The sequence below is a fragment of the Malania oleifera genome, chromosome 1 (assembly GCF_029873635.1).
Source record: "Malania oleifera isolate guangnan ecotype guangnan chromosome 1, ASM2987363v1, whole genome shotgun sequence".
NCBI lineage: Eukaryota > Viridiplantae > Streptophyta > Magnoliopsida > Santalales > Ximeniaceae > Malania > Malania oleifera.
In genome coordinates this window covers 80,110,039-80,134,400 of record NC_080417.1, presented here as the reverse complement: position 1 = coordinate 80,134,400, position 24,362 = coordinate 80,110,039, and the positions used below count along the sequence as shown (strand labels likewise).

The following is a 24,362-nucleotide window of genomic DNA, read 5'->3' as shown; positions in this document are numbered from 1 at the left end:
GTTAATACATTTATTACAAAATCATGGTAAAACAGATAGATTGTATATAGTAATGTATTATTTAGTATCAGACCCTGATGGGCCATTACAAATTACAGAGCACAGTACCGTTGCTACATATAGTATAAAGTGCAACCACCTATTCAGATAATACGTGGCATGTAAGTTGATCGTATAAAGCCCACGAGTGGACAGGCTCCCCATCAGATATGGGTTGAGGAGGGCTGATCAGACTGATGGAGTATAGTGGTTTATCTTAGTTGGTCAGTCAGGGTAGATCCCGCCTACGGGCCGCACAACCCTGTTATGAGGGGTTAAATCATGACATATAGTTATCCATTCAGGGAAGTTTTTAGTTATTATTATGTATATACAGTTTTACAGAAGTAGAGAATATATGTATATATATATATATATATATATATATATTAAAAGTATTATGTATAGAAATCTAAAATACAGATATGTTAAGCAACATGGAAAGGGTGGTGGTTTATATTAGTTGTACTGTATTTACAGATTCAATTATACGTGATTATATAGAAACAGATCTTCTCAATATTGTAACTTATTTGTCACACACTAGCAATAGCATTTTTTGTCTTACTGAGCGTTGGCTCATCCCATTACTTTAACATTTTTCAGGTGATCCAGGTAAGCGAGCAAATCAAGCTCACAGATAGAGGGGCTTCAGTACTGCCCCGTTAGTAGAGTGAGTATTTTTGTGAGTATTTATGTATAGCCCTAGCCCAGTTAAGGGTATTTTGGGAAACAATCATATATGTATATTTTGGGGAACATTTTAGCACTCTGGTATTGTATATTTTCTTGATTGTGTTTATGTGAATTCCGCTTCTCGCTGCTTAGGTTGATGGTTTGGTTTAATCTAGTAGGTATCAGAGTATTATAAATTTCATAGTATAAAAAAAATCAAAAATAAATAGCAGGTCGTTCCAGGTATGGTGCTAAATGGTGCGTTGGGATGTATATGATTTTATGTTTCATACTGCTTAGGCTTTCGTGTTGTGTTTCTGATATATCACTGATATCCATGGGGTTCAAGTTGATTATGATCTGTTGGGTTTATTATATTGGTTTTGTTATTATGGAAGAAAAGGAAAAAAAATGGTAAAATAAGCAGGTCGTTACAACTTTCATGTTATCAGAATTTATGTAATTTTACATAGTTAAAGTATTTAGTTTTCTCAGTACCATGATTATACAGTTTATACAGAAAGCACAATATGCAGTATTAGCCAGAATTATGATTTATACAGATTATGATTTTTACAACTTATACATAAATATGAAATTTAGTTTCAGTAAACCATGATATTCAGATTATAGAACCATAATATTTAGATATATTAGTTCATTCAGATCAGTTTATTACAGCGTTATGGTGATTTCAGTTAAATAAAATAATGGTTAATCAGTAATATAGAAATATCAGTTAAATAAATAAATAAATAAATATATATATATATATATATATATATATATATATCAAATCCTAATGGACCAGATCAGTTTTCAGAGCACGATATCATTGCTATTTTAGTTCAAAGTGCAACCACATATCTCATATAGTATATGGATTTTTAGTAGGCGATCGTGCCTTTGTTGTGGACAGACTCCCCGTCAGTTAGGGTTGAGGAGGCCGATCTGACTATCGAAGTTCAGTTGACTTATCTTTGTCAGCCAACCAGTGTTAAGTCTCACCTACAGGCCGCATAACCCTATCATGAGGGGTTAATTCATGACTTTCAGTTATCCATCCAAGAAATTTTTCTTGGTTATTATTACTATATAACTAGATTTACAAAAACAACAGTCATACCTATAGTTATTCAAAGTATGTTTGAATAGAATATTCAGAAACAATTTATGTTAAGCAACATAGGTGTGAGTTACACGGTGTATTATTTATATGTGCTTTCTCAGAGTTAGTTGTTTACAACATACAGTACTTTTAAATCAGATATTACAGTTATACAAACTCATCTACCACACACTACTAATAGCATATTTCGTCTTACTGAGAGTTGTCTCATCCTAGTAATTTATCACTTTTCAGGTGACCCAGATAGACGAGCAGATCAGGCTCGGAGGTAGGGGAACTACAGTACTGCCCTGTTTGTAGGGTGAGTATTTTTGGAAAAGATGCATTTTTGAATGGTCCTTAGGAGATCAGATGGAAGATTTTTGGGAATGTTCATGTTGTATGTATATTTTGGGAATACTGAAACTTTGGTATTGTAAATGTGACTGTATGCCTTTTTGTTTACTGCTGCAAAGGAAATTTTATGGATGTTCAGGCTTCCCAGTTCCCACTTGGATCAGGATGACGTTATATATTTTATTCAGGGTATTAGAGTAGTATAATTTTATGGTATATATATAAAGAATTTGCATGAAAAATCAAGTCGTTACAACCTCTCACAAACATTTCATTAAATGCCTGACATGCATTTGTTCACTCAACACGAAATAACAACAAACATCACTCAAACAACATGTCAATCACATAGGAATAACCATGCGAAAACATGAAGAACTGAATACTATGTATACAAAATAACCACGTATGCATTTAGGTTTTGTAGCATGTCAATCATTCAAACATCACACACAAACAAACAACATATTTGGAATGCCAATCATATTTTTTACAAATGTGTTTGGATGGATGAAGATTTGGAAGTCGACTATTTGTAGTGTAGACAAAGATTTGTCATCGAATTAATCACTAGTTGTGGGGACTTCTCCCAAGACTTGTGTGGTTATCGGTTTAATGGAGCAAATGCATAAGAATGTAGGTATTAGAACAATCATCCATCCAAAGGAAATCACCATAACGATCATGGAGTTCCAAAGAACAAATTTATTGTGCATAGCCGTCGTTTAGGGGTAAAGGGGTAAGTAAGAACAAATTTATTGTGCATAGCCGTCGTTTAGAGGTAAAGGGGTAAGTGAGAATACCAATAGCTGAATGTGAAGCTGTAAGCTTGTAATGACCTTTTTCATTTTGAGTTTGGGATACAAATGAAAATTTATTTTTGTATGAATAAAACATGGAGGTTAAGGTTAGAATTTCAATTTTTGTCATCTTGGGACTACTCCAATTTTCTCTTTATGCTTTTAGAAGTAGTTTAGTAATTATAAATAAAAAACCATTTTTTAAATTTTATTTTAATTCAATTGATTTTCTTAATTTCTTTGCTCGCCTTCAACTCCAGGGCCGCAGATAGACCTGGCAAAATGGATAAAAATCCGTTAATCCGACCCGCATCCGATCCGTTTTAACCGACTTATCATCAACCGCTTGCTAAATGAGTCGAATATGGTTTTTAATTTTCATATCCGCCTCCTTAGCGGGTCGGGTCGGTTTTATCCGGCGGATATCCACCAAACCGTTTAAAATTTCATAACTAATTATTAACCCATAAAAGCCTCAAGGCTCAAGCCCAACAGCCCATAAAAGCAGTGCCCACGACCCGGCCCACGCTCACCAGACACGCACGGAAAAGCGGCAGAACTACAGAAGCCCACACGCTAGGCACACGGCCCACACCACACGGCCACAAGCAGCCCTGCCAGCCCCTGCCCCCCTCGCGGCCTCGCCCCTCTCAAGTCTCAAATCCTCACCTGATTAGGGTTTCATTTTCATCCTTTCCATTTCCAGCTACGCAGGACGCAGCCACATCCCAGTGATCGGTGATCCCACGACGTCGAGCGACGGTGATTCCCATTGCCGTCGCTGACTGCCACCCACAGCTGAGCCACAGCCACGACTCACGAGCGGTGTAGACCAGGTCTAGAGCCACCATTCCCTCGTGCTCGTGGCCTCACCGACACCCAGTCTCGCCAGCGGCCACTCGGCCTTGGCCCTGCCCCTCACCTAGGCCCCAGTCTTCCTTTGCAGTTTGCACTTGAAGGCCTCGCCCAGTCGTCCCCTTTCGGCTTGCAGGTACTAAAGATTAATATCTTGCTTGATATGATCCAATAAAAAAAAAATTTTTAATTCTTTGATGCACTCACTAATAAATGCACACATATGTATGAATTGCATTTATATGTCATATAGGCAATTATCAATTAGTGACCTTTAGAATGAAAAATATACTTATTTGAATTTTAGCAGGTAAGGGTGAAATAAACAACAAGTGCCTTATAAGAGTTTTTGAGATCAAGTTAATGAGTTAAAAATTATATTTTCTTTTCTTTCTTAAAAACAAATCCAAGTTAAAATGCATTAATAATAAACCCCAAGGGTTGAATACTTGAATAAGTGAATATAATTTTAGATATCAATAGTTTTTGGGAGCATATATTTCTAGGCTTGAATTTGAATTTGTGTTGATTTGTAAGAAATTTAATACAATTTTGCATTATATTTTGTCTAAGTTTATACAAATTCAAATCTAAGACCCGAAACTCATAGTCTCAAACGTAAGATAAATTCTTGGGAATTTAATTGGCACATTTTTTTAAAGATTTATTAAAGCCTAATCTTTTCTTTTTAAAAAAAAAAATTTTTGATTGTTGGATAGTTGACATATATCTACGAAGATTTGAGTTTGTTAGAAACTTAATTTATATATTTATGAAAGGGCAAGCTTACCAACTTTGATTAATTGACATCTAAAGGTAATTTTGTCCAAAAATTTTTGTACCATGTGCATGGTTAATTTCATTAAAAGTTTAGCATTATTTCTTAAGTGAAAAGTTTTAGTGTCAACTAAAACATTTAATCCCATTTCATAATTTTTTGCAGTGCATTACAAGGATTCGGGAAAAAAATGTCTCAGTCAATAGCGAATTCAATTGATCAAAATGATGAAATGAGTGAAGAAGAAGTTCAGTTACCAGCTTCATCAAACACAGAACCTACAAAAGAAACAACTCCACAGGTAAAAAGAGCTAGGAAAAAAACATCTAGTATTTGGATAGATTTTGAGTTGATTGAAAGTGGAGATAAACAATATGCCCAATGTAAGTATTGTCCTAAGAAATATTTCTACCATAGTAAGAACTCTGGGACATCAAACTTACATTGTCATACAAAAAAATGCATGGGAAAGAAAAATAATGATCTGAAACAAATGCTAATGAGTCAAGGTGATGGAAAGTTGTCTCTGCATACACGAAAACTTGATCAAGTTGTACAATGTAGGAAGTTGGCAATGGCAATTGTGAGACACAATTTGCCATTTTCTTTTGTTGAGTATGAAGGAATTCATGAATGGGCTTTAGAATTAAATCTACAGACAATTTGTGACACGAAATACTACAAAAGCTGATGTTATGAGGGTTTTTTTTAAGGAAAAAGAGCACATTCGTGAGCTTTTATTGAATAATTCTAGTAGAATTTCTCTTACTTCGGACTTATGGACTTCGTTAAATACTGATGGCTATTTATGTTTAACTGCACATTTTGTGGATAAAAATTGGAAGTTTTAGAAGAAAGTATTGAGTTTTTCAAGCATGCCTCCTCCACACACTGGTCTAGCACTTAGTAACAAAGTCATGGACTTATTGGTGAATTGGGGTATAGACAAGAAACTATTTTCCATAACATTGGACAGTGCTACATCCAATGATTGTTTTGTAGAGTATTTGAAGTCTAATCTGAACTTGAAAAATACTTTGGTAAGGGAAGGAAAATTTTTTCATGTTCGCTGTTACACTCACATATTGAATCTCATTGTCCAAGATGGCCTAAAATTATCTCATTTCGCTGTGGACAAAATACGAGATTATGTCAAATATGTGAAGCATTCACAACATCGAAAGTTTAGATTTCATGAATGTTGTGAAAAGGTGAGAGTGCCACGTGTGAGAGGATTTCGCCAAGATTGTCCTACTAGGTGGAATTCTACTTATATGATGCTTGAAAGTGCTTTATACTATAGAGATGCTATTTGCCAATTCAGGTTTAGTGAGGAGAATTTCAAGTTTTGCCCAAACGATGATGAATGGAAGGAAATTGAGAAAATTGCTAGTTTCTTGAAGGTTTTTTATGACTTGACAAATCTTTTTTCTGGGACATCTTATCCAACTGCAAATTTATACTTTCAAGGAGTATGGAAGATACAAGTAACTTTACTTAATGCGGCATTGGGTGATGATGTCTTTTTAAGGAATGTGGCTACTCAAATGCAAGGGAAATTTGACAAATACTGGTCAAATTATAGTAAAATTTTGGCACTGACAGTTAATTTGGATCCTCGTTTCAAGATACAATTTGTATCTTTTTGTTTAAAATAAGTGCAACCAATGTCTTGGAAAGATCGAGTAAACGACATCCAGCATGAGATGCATTCACTTTTTGATAAGTATGTGAAGCACCATCCCCCTTCAACTTCTAAGAAAATGCCTTCCTTTGAAGCAACTATTAGTCATGATCGTGGTCATATGACACCTATTGCAACATCAGTTGATATGACACTAAAAGTAAGATTTTTTTTTAAGTACAAATTTTATTTTTCTTTTATTATACATCTATAGAATTTTTATATTTCTATTGTTATATACTTGTTTTTAGGGTTTTAAAGTTTTTGCTAAAGAAGATAAAGAAGCTCCAATGTCAGAACTAGAAATGTTTTTTAGAGAGAGGATGGTAGATTGTGATAAAGAATTGGATATTTTGGACTTTTGGATGAGTCATGAATATAGGTATCCAATTCTTTCTCGAATGGCAAGAGATATCGTATCAATTCCAATATCAACTGTTGCATCGGAATCAGCATTTAGTATTGGAGGAAAAGTGATAAATATGTCACGTAGTTCTCTTACGTCTGATAATGCTGAAACTATCATTTTAACTCTTGATTGGCTGTATAGTCGAGGAGGTATGCTTATTTAATTATATTATAATTACTATGTATTATGCAATATTTATTTATTTATTTATATTTTGAATTTTGAATGCAGTTGAAGATTTTGTAGATAAGGAAGAACTTGCTGAAGATATTGCTCAAGCTGAAAGAGCAGGTCGTACCTCATCTAGTGTATCATCTTGCTCTATTTGACTTTATTTGAATATTACTACACTAGCACAAGCTGTGCAGCTAGTGTTTCTATTTATCTTTGAAAATTATGTAATCAATAAATTATTGTTTGTTTGTTGTTTTAACTTGTAGTGTTGAATAAATTATTTGTAAATTTTTTTCCCAGTTTGATAACTTGTAACTTTTGAGATGCTAATTAATAAGTTCAATTTATGTTAGTTGATTCATAACTTAAATTATATTTTGAATTCTTTCATGATAGGCACACAAGGAGAAGAAGATGAAAGCTTTGATGTCACAAATGAAAGCATTTCAATTAATTCAAGGCATTCAAATGATTTTGAAATTATTTGAAGGATGGATTGAGATTTTTTTTTGTTTGTTGATTGTTTTATTTTGGGAGATTCACACGATTTGACAATAGTTGTATTTAAAGAAACTCACATGCTGTAAGAACAATTATAATGTTTAAATTTTAGACTCACACGAGTCACACAGTTTGAGTTTTTATTTTGAGTTGGATTGAGATTAATTTATTATGTTTTATTGCTTATAGTTTTACTTGCATGAATTAGGAGTTGTTAATTAGTATAAATGATTGAATGATTGATATAATTACTAAAAAAGTTAATACACAAACTAATTGCAAGTTATCATATACAATTTAAATTATTATGACAAAAATAAATTATTAATAAAATTATATTTGAGAATGGCGGATTATCCGCCCATCCGCCATGAATTATCCGACCCGAAACCGTCTAATCCGCCACTTAAACGAGTCGAATATGGATTATGATTTTTTCATATGATAATCTACCTTATTCGTCACGGATAAACCGATCCGATCCGTTTTGTTAGGTCTAACCGCGGACATGCACTCCCCAGAGGAAGGCCCATGGCCCATGACGCGACCGAATCATCATAGTCAACCGTTTACTTTAAACATAATGGGCTTTGAAGTCCTCTACCACAAACAAAGAGAAAAGGAAGGCCCATAAGCGAAGGCCCGTAGCCCCTGTCAACCTGACTCAGCATTGCAGTACATTGCAATCCCTCTGCGCGACCACCAAACCTGAACAGTGATCGTATGAGCCCTACTTCGATCTTTTCCACACGGGGAGTGCCACTCGACAGCAAGCATTAATCACTGTGGTTTCAGTTTTCTGATAATCTTTCCGGTATGCCCATCACTCATCTGTCTCTGCAAATGACTAATCTTTTCGCCGTCTTTTTGTTTATTTTTTGTTTTTTCCCGAGAAAACCCAGTTTTTTTTCGATGATTATTGGAAAACTCTGAGGGTTTTGCTTCTGAGATGGAATTAAAGAGCTTTACGAGGTTTTGCAGTAAAGTTGCCGAGAAATTAGTATTTTTCCTGGAGGAAAGTTGTAGAAAATGAGCTCAATAGAGTACTCTTTTGTGTGGCATTGTGAATACTGGACGGGTTTGAATGTATTTGTGGAGCTTGTCTGATATCGATTCAGAAAATTATATTTCGGTTAAGTTATTAACTAGTTAGACTTGCAAGTTACAAGCTCAATGCAACTGTTCATTTTCAACTTCTGTAATAGTTGTCACGTAGAACTGCTAGGGTTCAGTTTTGAGGGGGTTTCATTCTGCTTCTTCCATTTCTTTTAATTTTGTTTATGGTATGTTTTAAAGAGTCAATTTTTGTTCAGGTTTTCTTAGTTGAATCTTTTTTTTGCATCTTGCTATTTTTTCTGTGGCAGGGGGATGTTATTTCCTTTGCTCCTACCAACATTAGCACATTTAGCTGCAGGCTTGAAGTTGCAGGTCTAATAATAGTTCTGAGGTGTGTATTTTGTTAATACTTTAGGTAGTTGTTTTGTGTGGATTGTGAGCTTGCCAAGTGGCGAGAGTAGGTGGGGGTTTGAAATGGCAGGTTACCTATTGAACAATTTTAGTTGTTCATGTGTTATGCATCAGACTTATCAAAAAATAAAAAAATTGGCTGGATATGTGGATTAGTGATTGATAATTGAAGGCATGTTAGAATTTGGGGTTGCAATTGCAAGGGTCTGTTGAAAAAATTATGAAATACCACAAAGAGAACTTATTTGGTTAGAATCTCTTTGAATTGCTTTTGACCTTAATTGGATGTTGGATTGATGAAATGATTGAAAGGGGAAAGGATAAGCTACAGTAGAAGTAACCAAGCTTTAGTCCATTTTCTATTTGAGTGTCTAAACTTTCATTAATTGAATCAGTTAAGACCTCCAAAAGTTCCTCATTGGAAAAATAAATAAATAAATAAATGATTTTTTTTTTTTTTTGAAAAAATTGCATTAGAAGGGATATTATACATTTTCTATTTGAGGCACTAACTTTTATTTTGATGAACAAAAATATAAATCCAGCTTCTCCTTAAAACTTAACTTATTCTACTTAATTAACGCCAAGTCAGAATTTATCTTAATATTATCCTAGTTAAACAAGTCACATGATTAAGAACTAAAAAAGTACCAATCCTTAAGGGGAAAACTCAATTTTGTAGAGATGAAGACTCGTTATTTTTGTGCTCACCATACCCTCGATTTGTACTATTAGATTACTTTTGGTTTGTGGAATAACTATTCCTTTGTCGGAATAAGATGGAATACAATAAGAAATTGGAATAGGGGTAATAACTACTCCTTATATATTCCTTACTAATTATCATTCATCCAACTTGCAATAAAAAAGGAATAGAAATTCTCATGGTGAAATTTGGGAATCGTTATTTTTTGTCTATTTCTTGATATAGCTTCTCCTTGTATAAAAAAGGAATAGATATTCTCATGGTGAAAAAAGTTTACATTGTTTTTTTTCTTTTTAAATTTTTTTTATTGATTATTAAAAGAATTTTATTAAAAGGGCACCAAGGGGATGCCAACCCAGAGTACACAAAGTAAACTATCCTGCAGGATGTCACAGAAATCTAAAATTACATTATGTTCATTCAATACAATCCACTATGCCAGCTGGAAATTATGGCTGACTAATTCAAGGCAACATAATTAAATATTTGAACACCCTCCTATTCTTTTCTTTCCAAGCACACCATAAAATTACAAGATAATGAGAGACAATGCCTTTCTCTTCTCCTTGGTTGCCCAAACCCCTTTCCAAGCTCAAAGCTCCACTTCCACAGAGTTGGCAGTAGCCCACCTTTGTTCGATCAATGGTCTAAGGCATATTCCCAAGGTTCTTGGTCTAGGGGCAATGAAGGAGGATATGCTCAACTGATCAACAATGCATAGAAAACATATGTTGGCAACGGTCAGCCCCCTTTTTTGCAGGTTGTCCAGGGGTTAAGATCTTTTCATGTGTTGCCTCCCAAGCAAGAAAAAGCAACTTTTGTAGGGGCAATTTTCTTCCAAATGTGAGTCCATGGGGAATTGCTGTGGTTAGATTTCATTGAGTTTCCTATAGAAAGAACTGACTGTGAAGACCCCAATTTTTTTTTATATCTAAAGCCCACTTTGGTTGATTGGGAATGTTTTGGTGTTGGAAGTTGGAGAGATTGCTATAAAAATCAATGAGATGGTGGAGTTACCAATTCGCCATGTTTCTTAAAGAGGGAATGTTTCTGAAGGTCCCTTGATCTGATATTTAAAGGTGATGACTAATGAGTGCTTCCTTATCGTTGGCCAAGTCGTCAGTGGTAGGAAATAAAACACTAAGAGCCTCTCGATCGCACAACACATCATGCCCAAAGAAAATGTTGTCCCCATTCCCAACTTGAAATCTGATAAAAGGGAAGAAATCATCTCAGCCTTTCTTGATGAATTTCCTGACCCCTACATTGCATGGTCCTCTAGCAGCTTAAGTGGTCCATTCATTATGCTCGTACCCAAATTTGGAAGCAATGATTCCCCGCCAAAGGCCTCTTCCTCTTACATGAACCCACACAACCATTTCCCTTGAAGGGCTTTATTGGAAGTATGAAGGGACTTGGGTCCCAAACCTACCAAACAAACAGGTTGGGTATCCACAAAATCAAGATCTGTGTCCAGCAGGTACAGCTCATCAAACCAATTTGTGGAATTGTAGGCCATCTATACTTTAGGATTGTGGGAGAAGTAGTTGTTCCTTCAAAAGATGTAGCATTTTCTCTCTTCACAAAATCTTAAAAAAAATGATTGGGATCAAGGACAATTCTTTTTTCTTTTCCTTGATCCTATATATATCCTTACATGCCCAGATTTTTTTTTTGAGCATGTAATTCAGTTTGTTTTGAGAGCGAGCCTTTCATCCAATGTAAGGGTTTAACGCTCAAATATGAAAGTCATAAGTTCAACTCACAGAACTAGCCTTTCCCAATGTGAAGGTAAGATTCAATTGTACACCATGCCCTCCATAGAACCTCGATAAAACATTGGAGTCTTGTGCTCTGAGTGGTGAAAATTTTTTTACCGCTTTTAGAAATTATTATGTTGTAGTATTGGAAAGGAGATTAGTTATTTAAATTTGCTTCATTTAAGGAATCATTTGGAACCACTTATGTAGAAGTGCTTTTTAGAAAAAAAAGTGCTGAATGTAGTAGGTGTTGAACTGGAAAATTGTTGAAAGTTATAAGTGATGTTTGGTTGTGTTTAAAATATGTGGTATTTGGATACTTACTTTTGTTATAGGGTACTATATGATTATTTTTAAACATATTTTAAATTACAAATTTTAATGTTTTTAATTAACAAATTTATTAGTAATTATATTAATTATTAATAATTAAAATTTAAATATTTTCTATTAAAAAAAATATAAGATTGTTATTTTTAATTAGTAATAATATTGTTATTAATGTATATTTATAACATATCATTATCATATTAAATTATGATAAAAATAATATTACTTTTTAAATTTTAAATTTTAATTTATTTAATGTTAATTGAAATGAATTAATAGTTCTTGTTCAATCCAGAATTGAATTAAAATAACTAATATGCATTTTTAAATATATTTTAAATAAAAATATTAATATTTTATAATTATAATTTTAAATGCTAATTATATTAATTTTATAATTAATTTCTATTAACTAAAATAATATAATATTATTTATTAATTAACTATTATCACGTTATTAATGTTTATTTGTAACATTTGATTATCACATTAATTTGTGTTAAAAATAGTATTAATAACTAAATTAAAAATTTTAGTTTATTTAATGTTAATTTAAATTTATAGATGGTTTTTTTATTTATTTCATAATTTAATTATATTTTATTAATAATTAATAGGTTATAATACTTGCATATTAAAATACCATATGATTATTTTAATTAACAATTTAATTAGTAATTATGTTAATTGTTATTTTTAAAAAACATTTAATTTTTTTATGAAGTAAAGATAATATAATATTATTTTTTGAATAACGATAATTTTGTTCTTAGTTATATTTATAACATATGTTTGTCATATTAGTTTATGTTAAAATAATATTATTACTTAAATTAATATTTTGTAATTTTTATATTAATTTAAATTAATAGATGGTTCTTCTTCACTCTATAATTGAATTATGTTTCATTAATAATACATAATAAAATAATATATGATTATCTTCTAATGTATTATTTAAATTATAAAATAGCCATGAAATTTTCTTATAATATTGATTTAAATTAATAGATGGTTCTTCTACTTCATTCCAAAATTGAATTATGTTTCGTTAATAATTAAAATATTATAATTCATAATAAAATAATATATGATTATCTTCTAATGTTTTTTTTTTTAAATTATAAAATAGCTACTAAATTTTCTTATATTTACAAAATTGACCCTGCCTACTAATAGTGCCACTTATAAGTGGCCAAAAGCCATATTTAGATTGCTTATCAAAATTCACTTAAATAGTTCTAAAAAAAGTGGTTTTGGAAAAGTACTTTTTGCATATAGTGTTTGCTGTAGTCCAAGCCAAATGCCACTTTTTTGTAACAGTGCTTATTTTAAGTGATAAGTGCTATAAACAATCTCCCAAATGGGGGTTTATTGTATTAGCAAAATGAACTATTTTTTTTTTTTGAATAGAAAAAAAGAATCCAAAGCTTAATCATTCAATAGAAAATAGACAAATGTTTAGTCCCTTCTTGTGTAATTCATTGAAATAAGAAATATTTTTTTGTTTATTTTTGCTAGTGTGGCATTTTTTAAATCATTTCAATAAAATTGAGTTAAGCAAAGTTGACAAAAGTTCCTTGATTGTTCTAATAATGAAGTTTATTTTAAACCCTCAAATAGAAAAAAAATAAAATAAAATTTAAGCCTTGAAGTTGAAAACTAGCTAAACTTTAGTTTCTTCCTATCGAATCTTCCAAGAAATTTCAAATTTTATGCTTTGTTATTTTGGTTTCCGCATAGTGGAAGTTAAACTAAACTTGGCCAAATAGTTGCTTTTGAACTTCGGAACACATGGGATAGTGGTTAAGTTCTCATAGAGTCGCAAGTACTGAAGTATCTTTTCAAATTCTCAGCCACATTTGGAGCATAAATGTAACTAGTCAAAGTATTTTTTTAGTGATACAAATCTCTAAACCACCCCCCACTCAAAAAAAGAAAAAAAGAAAGAAAAAAACATAACATTTGTTTCTTTTTTGCGTTTTTTTGGGGGTGGGGGTGGGGGTGGGGGTTGGGGGTTGTCAGGGTTTGAGTAACCTTTTGGTGACAGTTGGGGTGCCTGCTTTGTCATATTCACTTATCTTTTACTCCAATCCATAACTTCACCAAGTTGAAGTTGAGAAGTTGTGCCAGGCACTGGTAACTAGGGAATATTTGTAAAATGTTTGTGAGTGGCCCCTAGTTTCAACTCTTGATGCAGACAAATTCTGCATTCATGGTTTTCTATTACAGTGGTTGCACCACTGTTGTGTGGGAAAAAAATTATATGAAATTAATATGCTAATACCTCAGTTCTCTTTTTTATTCAATGGCCTTTTAGTATTATAATTTCATGACATCTTGTTTTTCTCAGGCTTTTGTCCTTGCCCAAAGATTGCTTATTGTAGTATGGAAGGGAATAAGCGAAATTTTTTCAAGAAACGCCTGAATTCACAATTTAAGAAGAAAGGAGGCCACAAAAAGGGAAAGTGGCACAATTCTAACCGTGAACAGTCTGGTGGTAATTCTCACGCTGCTGAAACAGTTTATCGTATACTATGTCCTTCAAGAAAAATTGGTAGTGTTATTGGGAAAGGTGGCAACATAGTCAAAGCCTTGAGAGAGGAAACTCAATCAAAGATTACAGTTGCTGATTCTGTACCTGGCTCGGATGAAAGAGTAATAATCATCTATAGTTCTTCTACAAAGGTTTCCCAGAAACAGAATATTAATGAGGATTTAGCCTCAGAAAATGAAGAAGAAATTAATGATGTCATGCAGCCACATTGTGCTGCCCAGGATGCTCTCTTGAAAGTTCATGAGAGGATCGTTGAGGAAGATCGTTTTGGTGGAATGACATTTGAAGATGAAAATGAAAACAATGTTATCACTACGCGCCTTCTTGTTCCAAACAATATGGTGGGGTGTCTTCTAGGGAAACGTGGGGATGTCATTCAGAAATTGCGAAGTGAGACTGGTGCTAGCATTCGTGTTCTTCCAGCAGACCATCTTCCTTCCTGTGCTATGAACAATGATGAGTTAGTGCAAGTAATATTTCCTTTTCCCTGTTTTCTGGTCCTATTTTATATTTTCTTCATGCTTTTGACATATGAAAGCAACTACTGGAGCAGAAAATTTTATATTACCTACCTTCTTTTGGATTTCTATCTTGAATTATTTCAAATGATTGGTTGAACGTCGTTTCCACCATTAGTGTATTGCCTTTTGGGGCAGTGGCATAAGGATGGAGCCATAGCGGGGGATTTTATCTTGCAAAATTCATATGAATCATTGATGATGCCATGTTGAGATGGTCATTTTTTTTTTCTCTTCCTTCCATTTAGTCTATGTGGTGTACTCATGTTGTTGTTTTAACTACTAAATTTTACTCAATAAGATAGGTAAATTTCATGAATCTCCTTTGAGATTTGTCATTATTATTCAGACCTCTCTTGAGGTTCAAAGAATTTCAGCATCCTGTGTTGTTAGTCGTCATAGATTTGTCGAATGAGTGGCAAATATCATATCATGTGTTTTACCCTTTTTGTTGGATTAAATTTTTTTATTTTTTAAATAAGTAATCTTGGTTCCTTTTCTCCCCCCATTAAAAACCAACTCTGTAAGCATTATTATTATTATTATTATTATTATTATTTTTGTAGAAAACTATGCTCAAGTACTACACTATGGTCTTGGTTCCCATTTTGTGAACCAATTGAACAAGGAAAGAGTACAATTTCTCAGGGGCATGACATGTTTAGCAGGATGAGTGGGGATGAATGGTTGATTATTTGTCATTGGATTATTTATTCTAGAGTTTTTGGGAGATGCCTTTTCTCCCCCATGTAAATTCTCTTCCTATAAATGAATTCCTTTTGCTATCAAAAACAAAAAATATTTTGTGTGCGCATTTATATAGTTTAAGGGGCTGAGTGATTAACATGAATAATTTTCTAGAAAGGCTTTAAACATGGAAAAGAAAAGGCGGGGTTAGATATTAGAGTTCGACTTGATAGAAATGTGAAAATTTTGGACCTAGGTTGGGGAATTTAATAGAAATAAACAAAGCTTGTAATCGCGAAATAGGAAGAACAACTAGATGTGTGTGTGTGTGCCTGCACGTGCATGCTATATATGTGTAGGTTGGTCATGTTTGGGTTGAGGCTGCACCAAATTAAGCCATACCTGGTTGAGCCCCTATCGTATATGTCTTGCTCTGTTTGGACTTTGATAAAAGAAACCAGGGTACATGTTTGATTTTTGGAGTTGCAGGTTGCCCCCAAATCCTGAGTTACATCATCGGTCAAGGACTGTGGTGGCTCCAGTCCAAGTATTCCTGTTGGTGGTTGGCTCTGCTACTGTAGAAGGCCAACATGAAGGAAGAATCCTGGTTTGAGTAAGTTCCTTCTGTTAGTCATCCCTTGAAGTATAGCTTTTATCAAATAATCTATGATTCTTATGACCAGTGTACTCGGTGCCAAGGGACAAATTATTTTCTTGAATGACTGTCATATTGAAGAGGGAGCATTAATCATTGGATTGTTTAGATGGGAACAATAAAATTTGTTGGGTAATCTGGTTTCTTTAGGTTTAGGCTTGGATTGGATTCGAAGTGTTAGCGCAGTTGGGAGTTAGAGGGGCCCATTGTGGCCAAGATAAGATAAGAGTTAAATTGGTCTTCAATTCAGGCCCAAAAATCTAACCTGTGTCAAGGTGCTTCAGCCCTGTTTTAGGAAGGGCTCTGTGCAGCAGGTCCATTTTAATTTTTACATCTCAGGCTTGGCAAGTTGGTTGCCGTAGCAATCAGGCTTAGAGCTCATATTATATTCTAGATGGCAGACTATGTACTCAATTCCTTCTCCAAGCAGGCCCAATACCCTTCCTCTGTTTTGCATCTGGAGAAAGAGGAAGTGGCTACGTGCTCTTCACTGGGAAGAGAATTTAATTCAGCTAGGCTTGAAAGACAGAAGTTGGTGATAGACTCAAATCAATAAACTTTGGGAATATGGGTGATGTTACTGCATCTTTAGTGGTTGCGGAAAACCCGTGCAGAGGAGAGAACTACAAGTGAGTCTACAGTGAAGGCTGTTGAAAAGAAAAAGGGGGGAGGGGGTCATAAAGGGCCTAAAACTGGTGTGGACAAGATTTGAAGGAAAAATGATGGTTCCCCCAGCCCCGCGCCCCGGGGGGGGGGTGGGAACCTTTTGGTACAGGAACCAAATCTGGTAAGTTTAAGGGCCAAAAGGTTTATTCTTATCTGAAGGTGGTTCAGATGGATATGTAAAAGAAGAAAAGACTTGATAAGCAGCAAGGGTATTGTGCCAAAGTTTTTGAAGAGAGATAGAGAAGGAAAGTTATGTATTGTGGAAGATCCAAATGTTCAGAAGGGTGCTAGTAACCAAGGTCTTAAATTTCAATTTCAACTGAAATTTTGAGTCTTCAGAATTACGGAAATTTCGATTGAAATTTTGATATTAGATTTTGGAATATAATGGAAATTAGTAGTGAAATATGGAATTCTTTTTTAAACTATGATTTTTTTTTTTGATTGCAAAAGAAGAGATTTCATTAATAAGGGAAGAATTTACAAAGTGGAGAATAAGACATCTCCATCAAGATTCTGGAAAGAGCTAGAAAAAAAGAACTTAAAAAAACAAATAAATACTATGAAATATCAAAGCAAAAGATTCCTACTTTCTCACTGAATTTCTGAAAAGCTAGCTTCCTCAAAGCATCTAAAGCCCATGCACCATATAGAGGCCAAGTATTGAATTCTAAGCCAACTGCCAATTCAATTTTTTTCCCTGAAAAAATTCCTGCATTATGCTCTGACCATAATCCTCACAGCACTGCAAATATAGTACATTTCCAAAAAGCAGCCTTATCCTTCCTTCTTCCAAAACCCTCAAAAAGAAGTAGCCAACATTTCTTCCATGGACACTGGGCAATACGCCAAATAATTTATTCCAGATGCTCCAAGCAAACTCTGTGAGAACAAATGAGATGTCGTTTCGTGCACAAACATCTGGAGATAAGGCCTTTAAAGGTCTCTTGATTTGCAACAGATTATTAGCATTGATTCTATTATAGCACAGTCAACCGAATGAAAGCCTTAATCTTTGGGGGAGCTTTGGCCTTCTAGAATAGATGAGTATAGAGGAAAACAATAGTTGGAACAGGTCCAAAACTCAAAAATAAGATTTACAAGAATGCACAGCTGAATGATCCAAAGCCCAAGACTGAGTATCCCTAGCCGAAGAAAGATGACAATTAGTTCCATCAACTCTCTATCATTTAGAGATCTTCTGGAGTGAAAATTCCAAGAAACTAGTGGGCTAACTGAATCAACTGCAGATAAAGAAATCTATCCTGCCCTGAGCTCAATCGGAAGAGACTAGGAAAAAATATGTGATAGAACATCATTCTCCGGCCACTGATCTTTCCATTAATGAATTTGAGGACCCCTTCCCACTGCAAAACTAATGTGAGGAGTGAATAAGGGATAAATTTGAGAAATAGATCTCCATGGACTTTTGATGAACATTGCAAACTAACATTTGTATTCTACCCATTCACACCCAACTCATGATTCTAATCACTTTATGACCATTTAGCTAGGATAGCAATGTTTTTATACATCAAATTTCCAAGACACAACCCTCCCTCCATTTTAGACCTCTAGACCTCTTTCCACCTTACTAAATTATATTGGAAACCTCCATCTCTAGACCATAAGAAATCTCTCATTATTTTCTGAATCTTATTTGCAATCCCTACTGGAATTTTAAAAATAGATAAATAATATAATGGGATACTAGATTAACAGGCTTGAATAAGGGTGATTCTACCCTCAAAGGAAAAAAGTACCAGCCTCTGATCATCCAGTCTCTTGGTCACTCTTTCCATTATCGGGTTCCAAAACTCTGTGGATCTAGGATTGCCTCCCAAGGGGAACCGTAAGTATGTCAAAGGCCAATCTAAAAGCCCACATCCTATAATAGAATACTGCTTCCTAACTTGCTTAAGAGGCACATTAATATTTGCTAATCCACTTTTCCCCATAATTATTTTAAGCCCCGACACCCTTTCAAAGACATGGAGGATACCCAAAATACATCTGACAGAAAGGCTATTATCTAGAAAGAAAATAGTATCATCTGTGAACTGAAGATGAGAAACCACCACTCCCTCTCTCCCCAATTTTAAACCTTTCACCAATCCCTGATCCACAGCCCCAACTGCCATTCTACTCAAAATATCAACTACTAGGACAAACAGAAAGGGGGAATGTTAATCCCCTTGTCTAATGCCTCTTGAAGCACTAAACCAAGACTTGGGGGTGTTCGATAAAATTAAGCATTAAGCATTAAGCATTGAATACAACAACAACAACAAACAACAAAACCAAGCCTTAGTCCCACTAAGTGGGGTCGGCTATATGAATCCTTTTTCGCCAATTTATGCGATCATGGACCATTTCTTTTGATAGATTCAAAGATATTAAATCCTTACTCACTATCTCCTCCCAAGTTATTTTAGGTCTACCCCTACCCCTTCTACTGCTCCCCTTAGTAACTAAGTCACTCTTCCTCATAGGTGCACTATAAGGCCTACGTTGCAAGTGTCCATACCATCTGAGTCGTCCCTCCCTTATCTTATCTTCTATAGGAACTACACCTAACTTACCACGAATATGTTCGTTCCTTAATTTATCTTTCAATGCTATACCACTCATCCATCTAAGCATCCTCATCTCGACAACTTTTGCTTTTTGGATATTATGTTTCTTCATCGCCCAACATTCTGATCCATATAGCATAGCTGGTCTTATAGCTGTCCTATAAAACTTCCCTTTCAATTTTAAGGGTATTCTACGATCACATAGAACACTTGAAGCACTTCTCCATTTTACCCAACCTGCTTTAACTCTATGCATTACATCATCTTCAATTTCTCCTTCAGTTTGCATAATAGATCCAAGGTATCGAAATCTACAAGTGCTATTTATTTCTTCATCATCAAGTTTAACTTTGTCTCCAATATTCCTCCTATCATTACTAAAATTACATTTCATATATTCTGTTTTATTTCTACTTATCTTAAAGCCTCTAGATTTCAAAGCTTCTCTCCATAATTCTAACTCAGCCTTTACTCCATCCCTAGTTTCGTCAATTAATACAATATCATCTGCAAACAACATACACCATGGAACCTCCTTTTGAATACTCTTAGTCAATTGGTCCATCACTAAAGTAAAAAGATAAGGACTCAAAGCAGATCCTTGATGTACACCTATGGTAATTGGAAATTCTCTAGTTTCTCCATCTATAGTCTTTACACTAGTTATTACTCCATCGTACATATCCTTAATGACATCGGTATACCTACAACATACACCCTTTTTTTCTAAAACCCACCATAGAACTTCCCTAGGTATCCTATCATATGCTTTCTCAAGGTCAATAAATATCATATGCAAGTCCCTCTTCTTTTCCCTAAACTTTTCCATTAATCTTCTTAAAAGATAAATGGCTTCTGTGGTAGATCTCCCAGGCATAAAACCAAATTGATTTTCTGAGATCTTCGTTTCTAACCTTAATTTTTGTTCAACTACTCTTTCCCATAGTTTCATCGTATGACTCATAAGTTTAATTCCACGATAGTTATTACAATTTTGAATATCTCCTTTATTTTTGTATATAGGTATTAAAGTGCTTTTCCTCCATTCATCTGACATTTTCTTAGTTTTTACAATTGTATTAAATAAATTAGTTAACCATATAATTCCGTTATCACCCAAGCATTTCCAAACTTCAATTGGGATGTTATCTGGTCCCATAGCTTTTCCATTTTTCATCTTTTTTAGTGCAAACTTAACTTCGTTAACTCTAATTTTGCGAATAAATCTTATATTTTTAGTTTTTTCCTCATTTGACAATTCTAAATTTAAGCCTTCTATTTGGTTTTCATTAAACAACTTACTAAAGTAACTTCCCCATCTTTCTTTAATATCTTCGTCCTTAACCAAGACAATATCATCCTCACTTTTTATACATTTTACATTTCCTAAGTCCTTGTTCTTCCTTTCTCTAGCTTTAGCAAGTTTAAATATATCTCTTTCCCCTTCTTTTGTACCTAATCTATCATACAAACTATTAAATGATCTATGTTTAGCTTCACTAACGGCCCTTTTTGCATCTTTTCTTGTCTCCTTATATTTTTCAAAGTTATCTCTGTTTCTACATTTTTGCCACGTTTTATACCAAATTCTTTTTGTCTTTATGATTTTTTGTACATCTTTATCCCACCACCAACTTTCTTTGCTATTTGAGAATCTTCCCCTTGATCCGCCTAAAATCTCTTTTGCTACCTTTTTAATAGAGCTAGCTAATCTATTCCAAAGAGCATTTGAATCTATCCCATCCTCTAAGGTCCAATCCCCATCTTTGATCATTTTATCTTTAAATTTTATTATATTTTCTCCTTTTAGGTTCCACCATCTAGTTCTCCTACACTGGTTTATTTTATCCTTTTTCTTCCATTTTTTAATGCATATATCTAACACTAACACTCTATGTTGTGTGGTTAGACTTTCACCTGGAATAACTTTACAATCCTTGCATTATAAACGATATACCCTCCTAGTTAAAAAAAAATCTATTTGACTTCTATTTTGTCCACTTTTAAAGGTTATTAAGTGTTCTTCTCTCTTCTTAAAGTAAGTATTCATTATACTAAAATCATATGACATAGCAAAGTCTAAGATACAATTTTGAATGTGTAAACCGGGTTTTGAATATAATTAGAGCTTGTCTTTAAATTTGAATGCTGAGTTATTTTATTTTTTTGGTAACTAACCTTTGAATATGTGTGTTTTTCCTGTTTTAACCCTATAAAGCATCAAAAGCAAAACTGTTTATTAAACATAAGAAGTATTTTTAAAAATTTCAAATAATTTTTTTTATTATAGCAAAAATTGTCGCTCAAATTTAAAACATAAAAATATTTTCTTTTAATAAAAATATTATTTAAAATAAAAATATTATCTAATAACAAATAAGCTTTTATAAAATAACAAGAGCCACTAGTTAATATCATAAAAAGTACATATATTTCTCTTCCTCTATAACTCATTAACCCCATTTCCTTTCTTTTGCAATATCAACCACTAATGAATGTTGTGAAAAAAATATATTTTAACCCCATTCTATTGTTTTTTGCAATGTCAACTTCTCATTAATTATATACATATAATCTTCTCCTCCACATGACCACAACCCCTCTAGTAACCCCATTTCCTTCTCTTTTTGCAATGTTAATTGGAATCTATCAGGACCATGACAAGTCCCCTAAATTTACAAATTTTGAACACCAAGTCCTCGGTCACAAGGTCAGGTTTGCAATCATTTCTTTCACTAGCATCAAATTCATTCCTTTCTTCATCTCTGTTCCATTAATTTCTTCCATGCTCCGACAATTCCACCGTCTCTTTCTATATCACGTTCTTCCTTAACACTATATTTTGAGTAATTTCTTAGAAGCCACACAGCAACTCTTGTGTCATCTCATTTGGTCTCCCTCAATGTGCTATCCGTAACCCTTGTGTTGCCAATAAGCCCCAACAACTGAAGGAGATGGCTCACCGGAATCAGTGATAGCGTCGTCCCTTCCTTCAAAATTAATTCCTTGCTTTTCTCTCTGCAACTCCAGTATGTCAACAGTAAAATCACCGTTGTTAACCTCCTTGCACGGCAAAGATCCTGCATGGAGAGAAGAGGATAAAAAATGGTAGAATAAGGGTAAATGCGGAAAATGTGTGTTAAATGGTTAGCGCTGACCAAATCAAGTGATGGAGCAGATGCTGGTTCAGTCAATGGACATTAAGAACCATTTAGAGTTCAAACAAACGATGCTGGTTCACTATTAGTGAACTAATTAAGAGTTAGCCTCTAAAAAAGATGTTATTAAGTGCAAACAAATGCTCCCTTAGGTTCCCTATTCACAACTACCGAGAACCACACAATAGATAAGCAACCCCATAAGGTGCAATGCTTCACCAAAACCCTTCCTCACAAATTTTGTCCAAGCAACTCCAACTAACTGTGTCATAGGCCTTCTCTAAATCCAATTTGAAGATGAAACCACTCTTCTTCCTCTTGCAAATATCTTCCACCATTTAATTTGTCACCAACATAGCATCCACTATTTGTCTGCCCCACAAAGCACTCTGAGTTGTAGATATAGTCTTGTTAAGCACTGCACTCAGCCTATTAGCTAGAACTTTGGAGATAATCTTATAAACACTAGAGACTAGACTAATAGGTCTGAAGTCCTCTATCTTAATGGACCTAGATTTCTTAAGCACAAGGGTAATAAAATTGGGTTAATGCTGTTACAATTCAATTACCACAAAATTCAGCAAAGACTTTAAGCAGGTCATCCTTAATAATATCCCAACAATCTTAAAGAAGGCTAGATTAAAAAAACCATCCAATTCCTCTCCATCCCAAAAACTAACCCCCTCACCTCCTCCTCATCAAACAATCTCTTTAACCAAAGCATTTGATCCCTAGAGATGGGATTTCACTCTTAACCCCTCAACTATCGGTCTACAAACTTATTCCTTAGATATCAAGGTCCTTAATAATTCTCCCACCCTCCCCCTCCAACTCCCTAATCAAAATTTTCCTCATCTTTCCATTAGCTAGCCTATGAAAGAAGCCAGTATTACCATCCCCTTCTTTGACCCATTTAAATTAGGTCTTTTGTCTCCAGCTCCTTATTTCCTTAAATATCACCTCTTCCAATTCATTCTATAGAGATTTTTTTGCCTCCTCTCTCTCCAAAGAAGATTTAGTCTCCTCTTCCTTACTATCCAAAAAATTCCAACTCACTAAGGTGCTGGATTTTCTAAATTCTAACTTCTGCAAACTCCTTTTTATTCCATTTTTCAATTTCTGCTTCTAATGTTTCAGCTTCCTTATAAACCTAAAGCCTTCCCAACCCCTCCCTATGTCCTCTTCCCACGAGCTCTTCACTAAGGGCTTAAAAGAAGCATGGTCCAGCAACATATTCTCAAACCTAAAAGGAGTGAAACCCCAGGCTACCCTACTTGCTTCTAGCAGAATAGGGAAGTGATTAGAAGTAGGTCCTGGGAAAATAGTTTGACAGAGGTTAGAGAATTCATCCTCCCAATCACTACAAAACAGAAATCTATTCAGTGTACTAGCCACCACTCTAGCCTCCACTATAGACCAAGTAAAAGTAGCAGTACTAAAGGAAGATCTCACAGGCCGCTCCCAGTAATAAATAGGTCAAATTGCTGCATACTATCATTAATTCTGTGCCCCCCCCCCCCCTCCCGGCGCGGGGCTCTTATCTTCTTCCCCTACCAACCTAACCGCATTAAAGTAACCTCTCACTACCCAGCTAGGTGAGCAAAAATAAAAAATGTAATAAAGCTCATCCCAGAAAGCACTCCTAAGAGTGGGTCTAGAAGTACCATACACAGTGGATACCCACCATTGATTGGCCCCTCCCTATCACTTAGACAAGAACAAAAAGGGAAAAGAATCCTACTAAATTATTCACTTTAGATATGGACCAAGAGTCCCACATAATTGGAACATCACCCGAGGCACCTCAAGAGGGTAAGAAGTTCCATTGCCTACATCTACCACCCCAAATACTCCTAATAATCCCTTGGTCAATCATCTCCATTTTAGTTTCCTAAATCACAA

General features: G+C 34.3%; 1 protein-coding gene across 3 annotated transcripts in view; it reads left to right on the top strand.

The window, feature by feature from the left end:
• The first annotated feature begins 7,982 nt into the window (after nt 1-7,982).
• LOC131155886 (KH domain-containing protein At4g18375-like) overlaps nt 7,983-24,362 on the top strand; it is a 69,273-nt gene continuing 52,893 nt past the window's right edge. Inside the window, exons 1-3 of one of the 3 annotated variants that reach the window (XM_058109342.1) lie at nt 7,983-8,194; nt 8,745-8,827; nt 13,997-14,670. In XM_058109342.1, the coding sequence (XP_057965325.1) occupies nt 14,032-14,670 (639 nt within the window). In that variant the 5' untranslated portion in view covers nt 7,983-8,194; nt 8,745-8,827; nt 13,997-14,031. Of the gene's footprint in view, nt 8,513-8,744; nt 8,828-13,996; nt 14,671-24,362 lie in introns of all 3 variants that reach the window. The other 2 variants (XM_058109336.1, XM_058109345.1) reach the window with 2 other exon arrangements.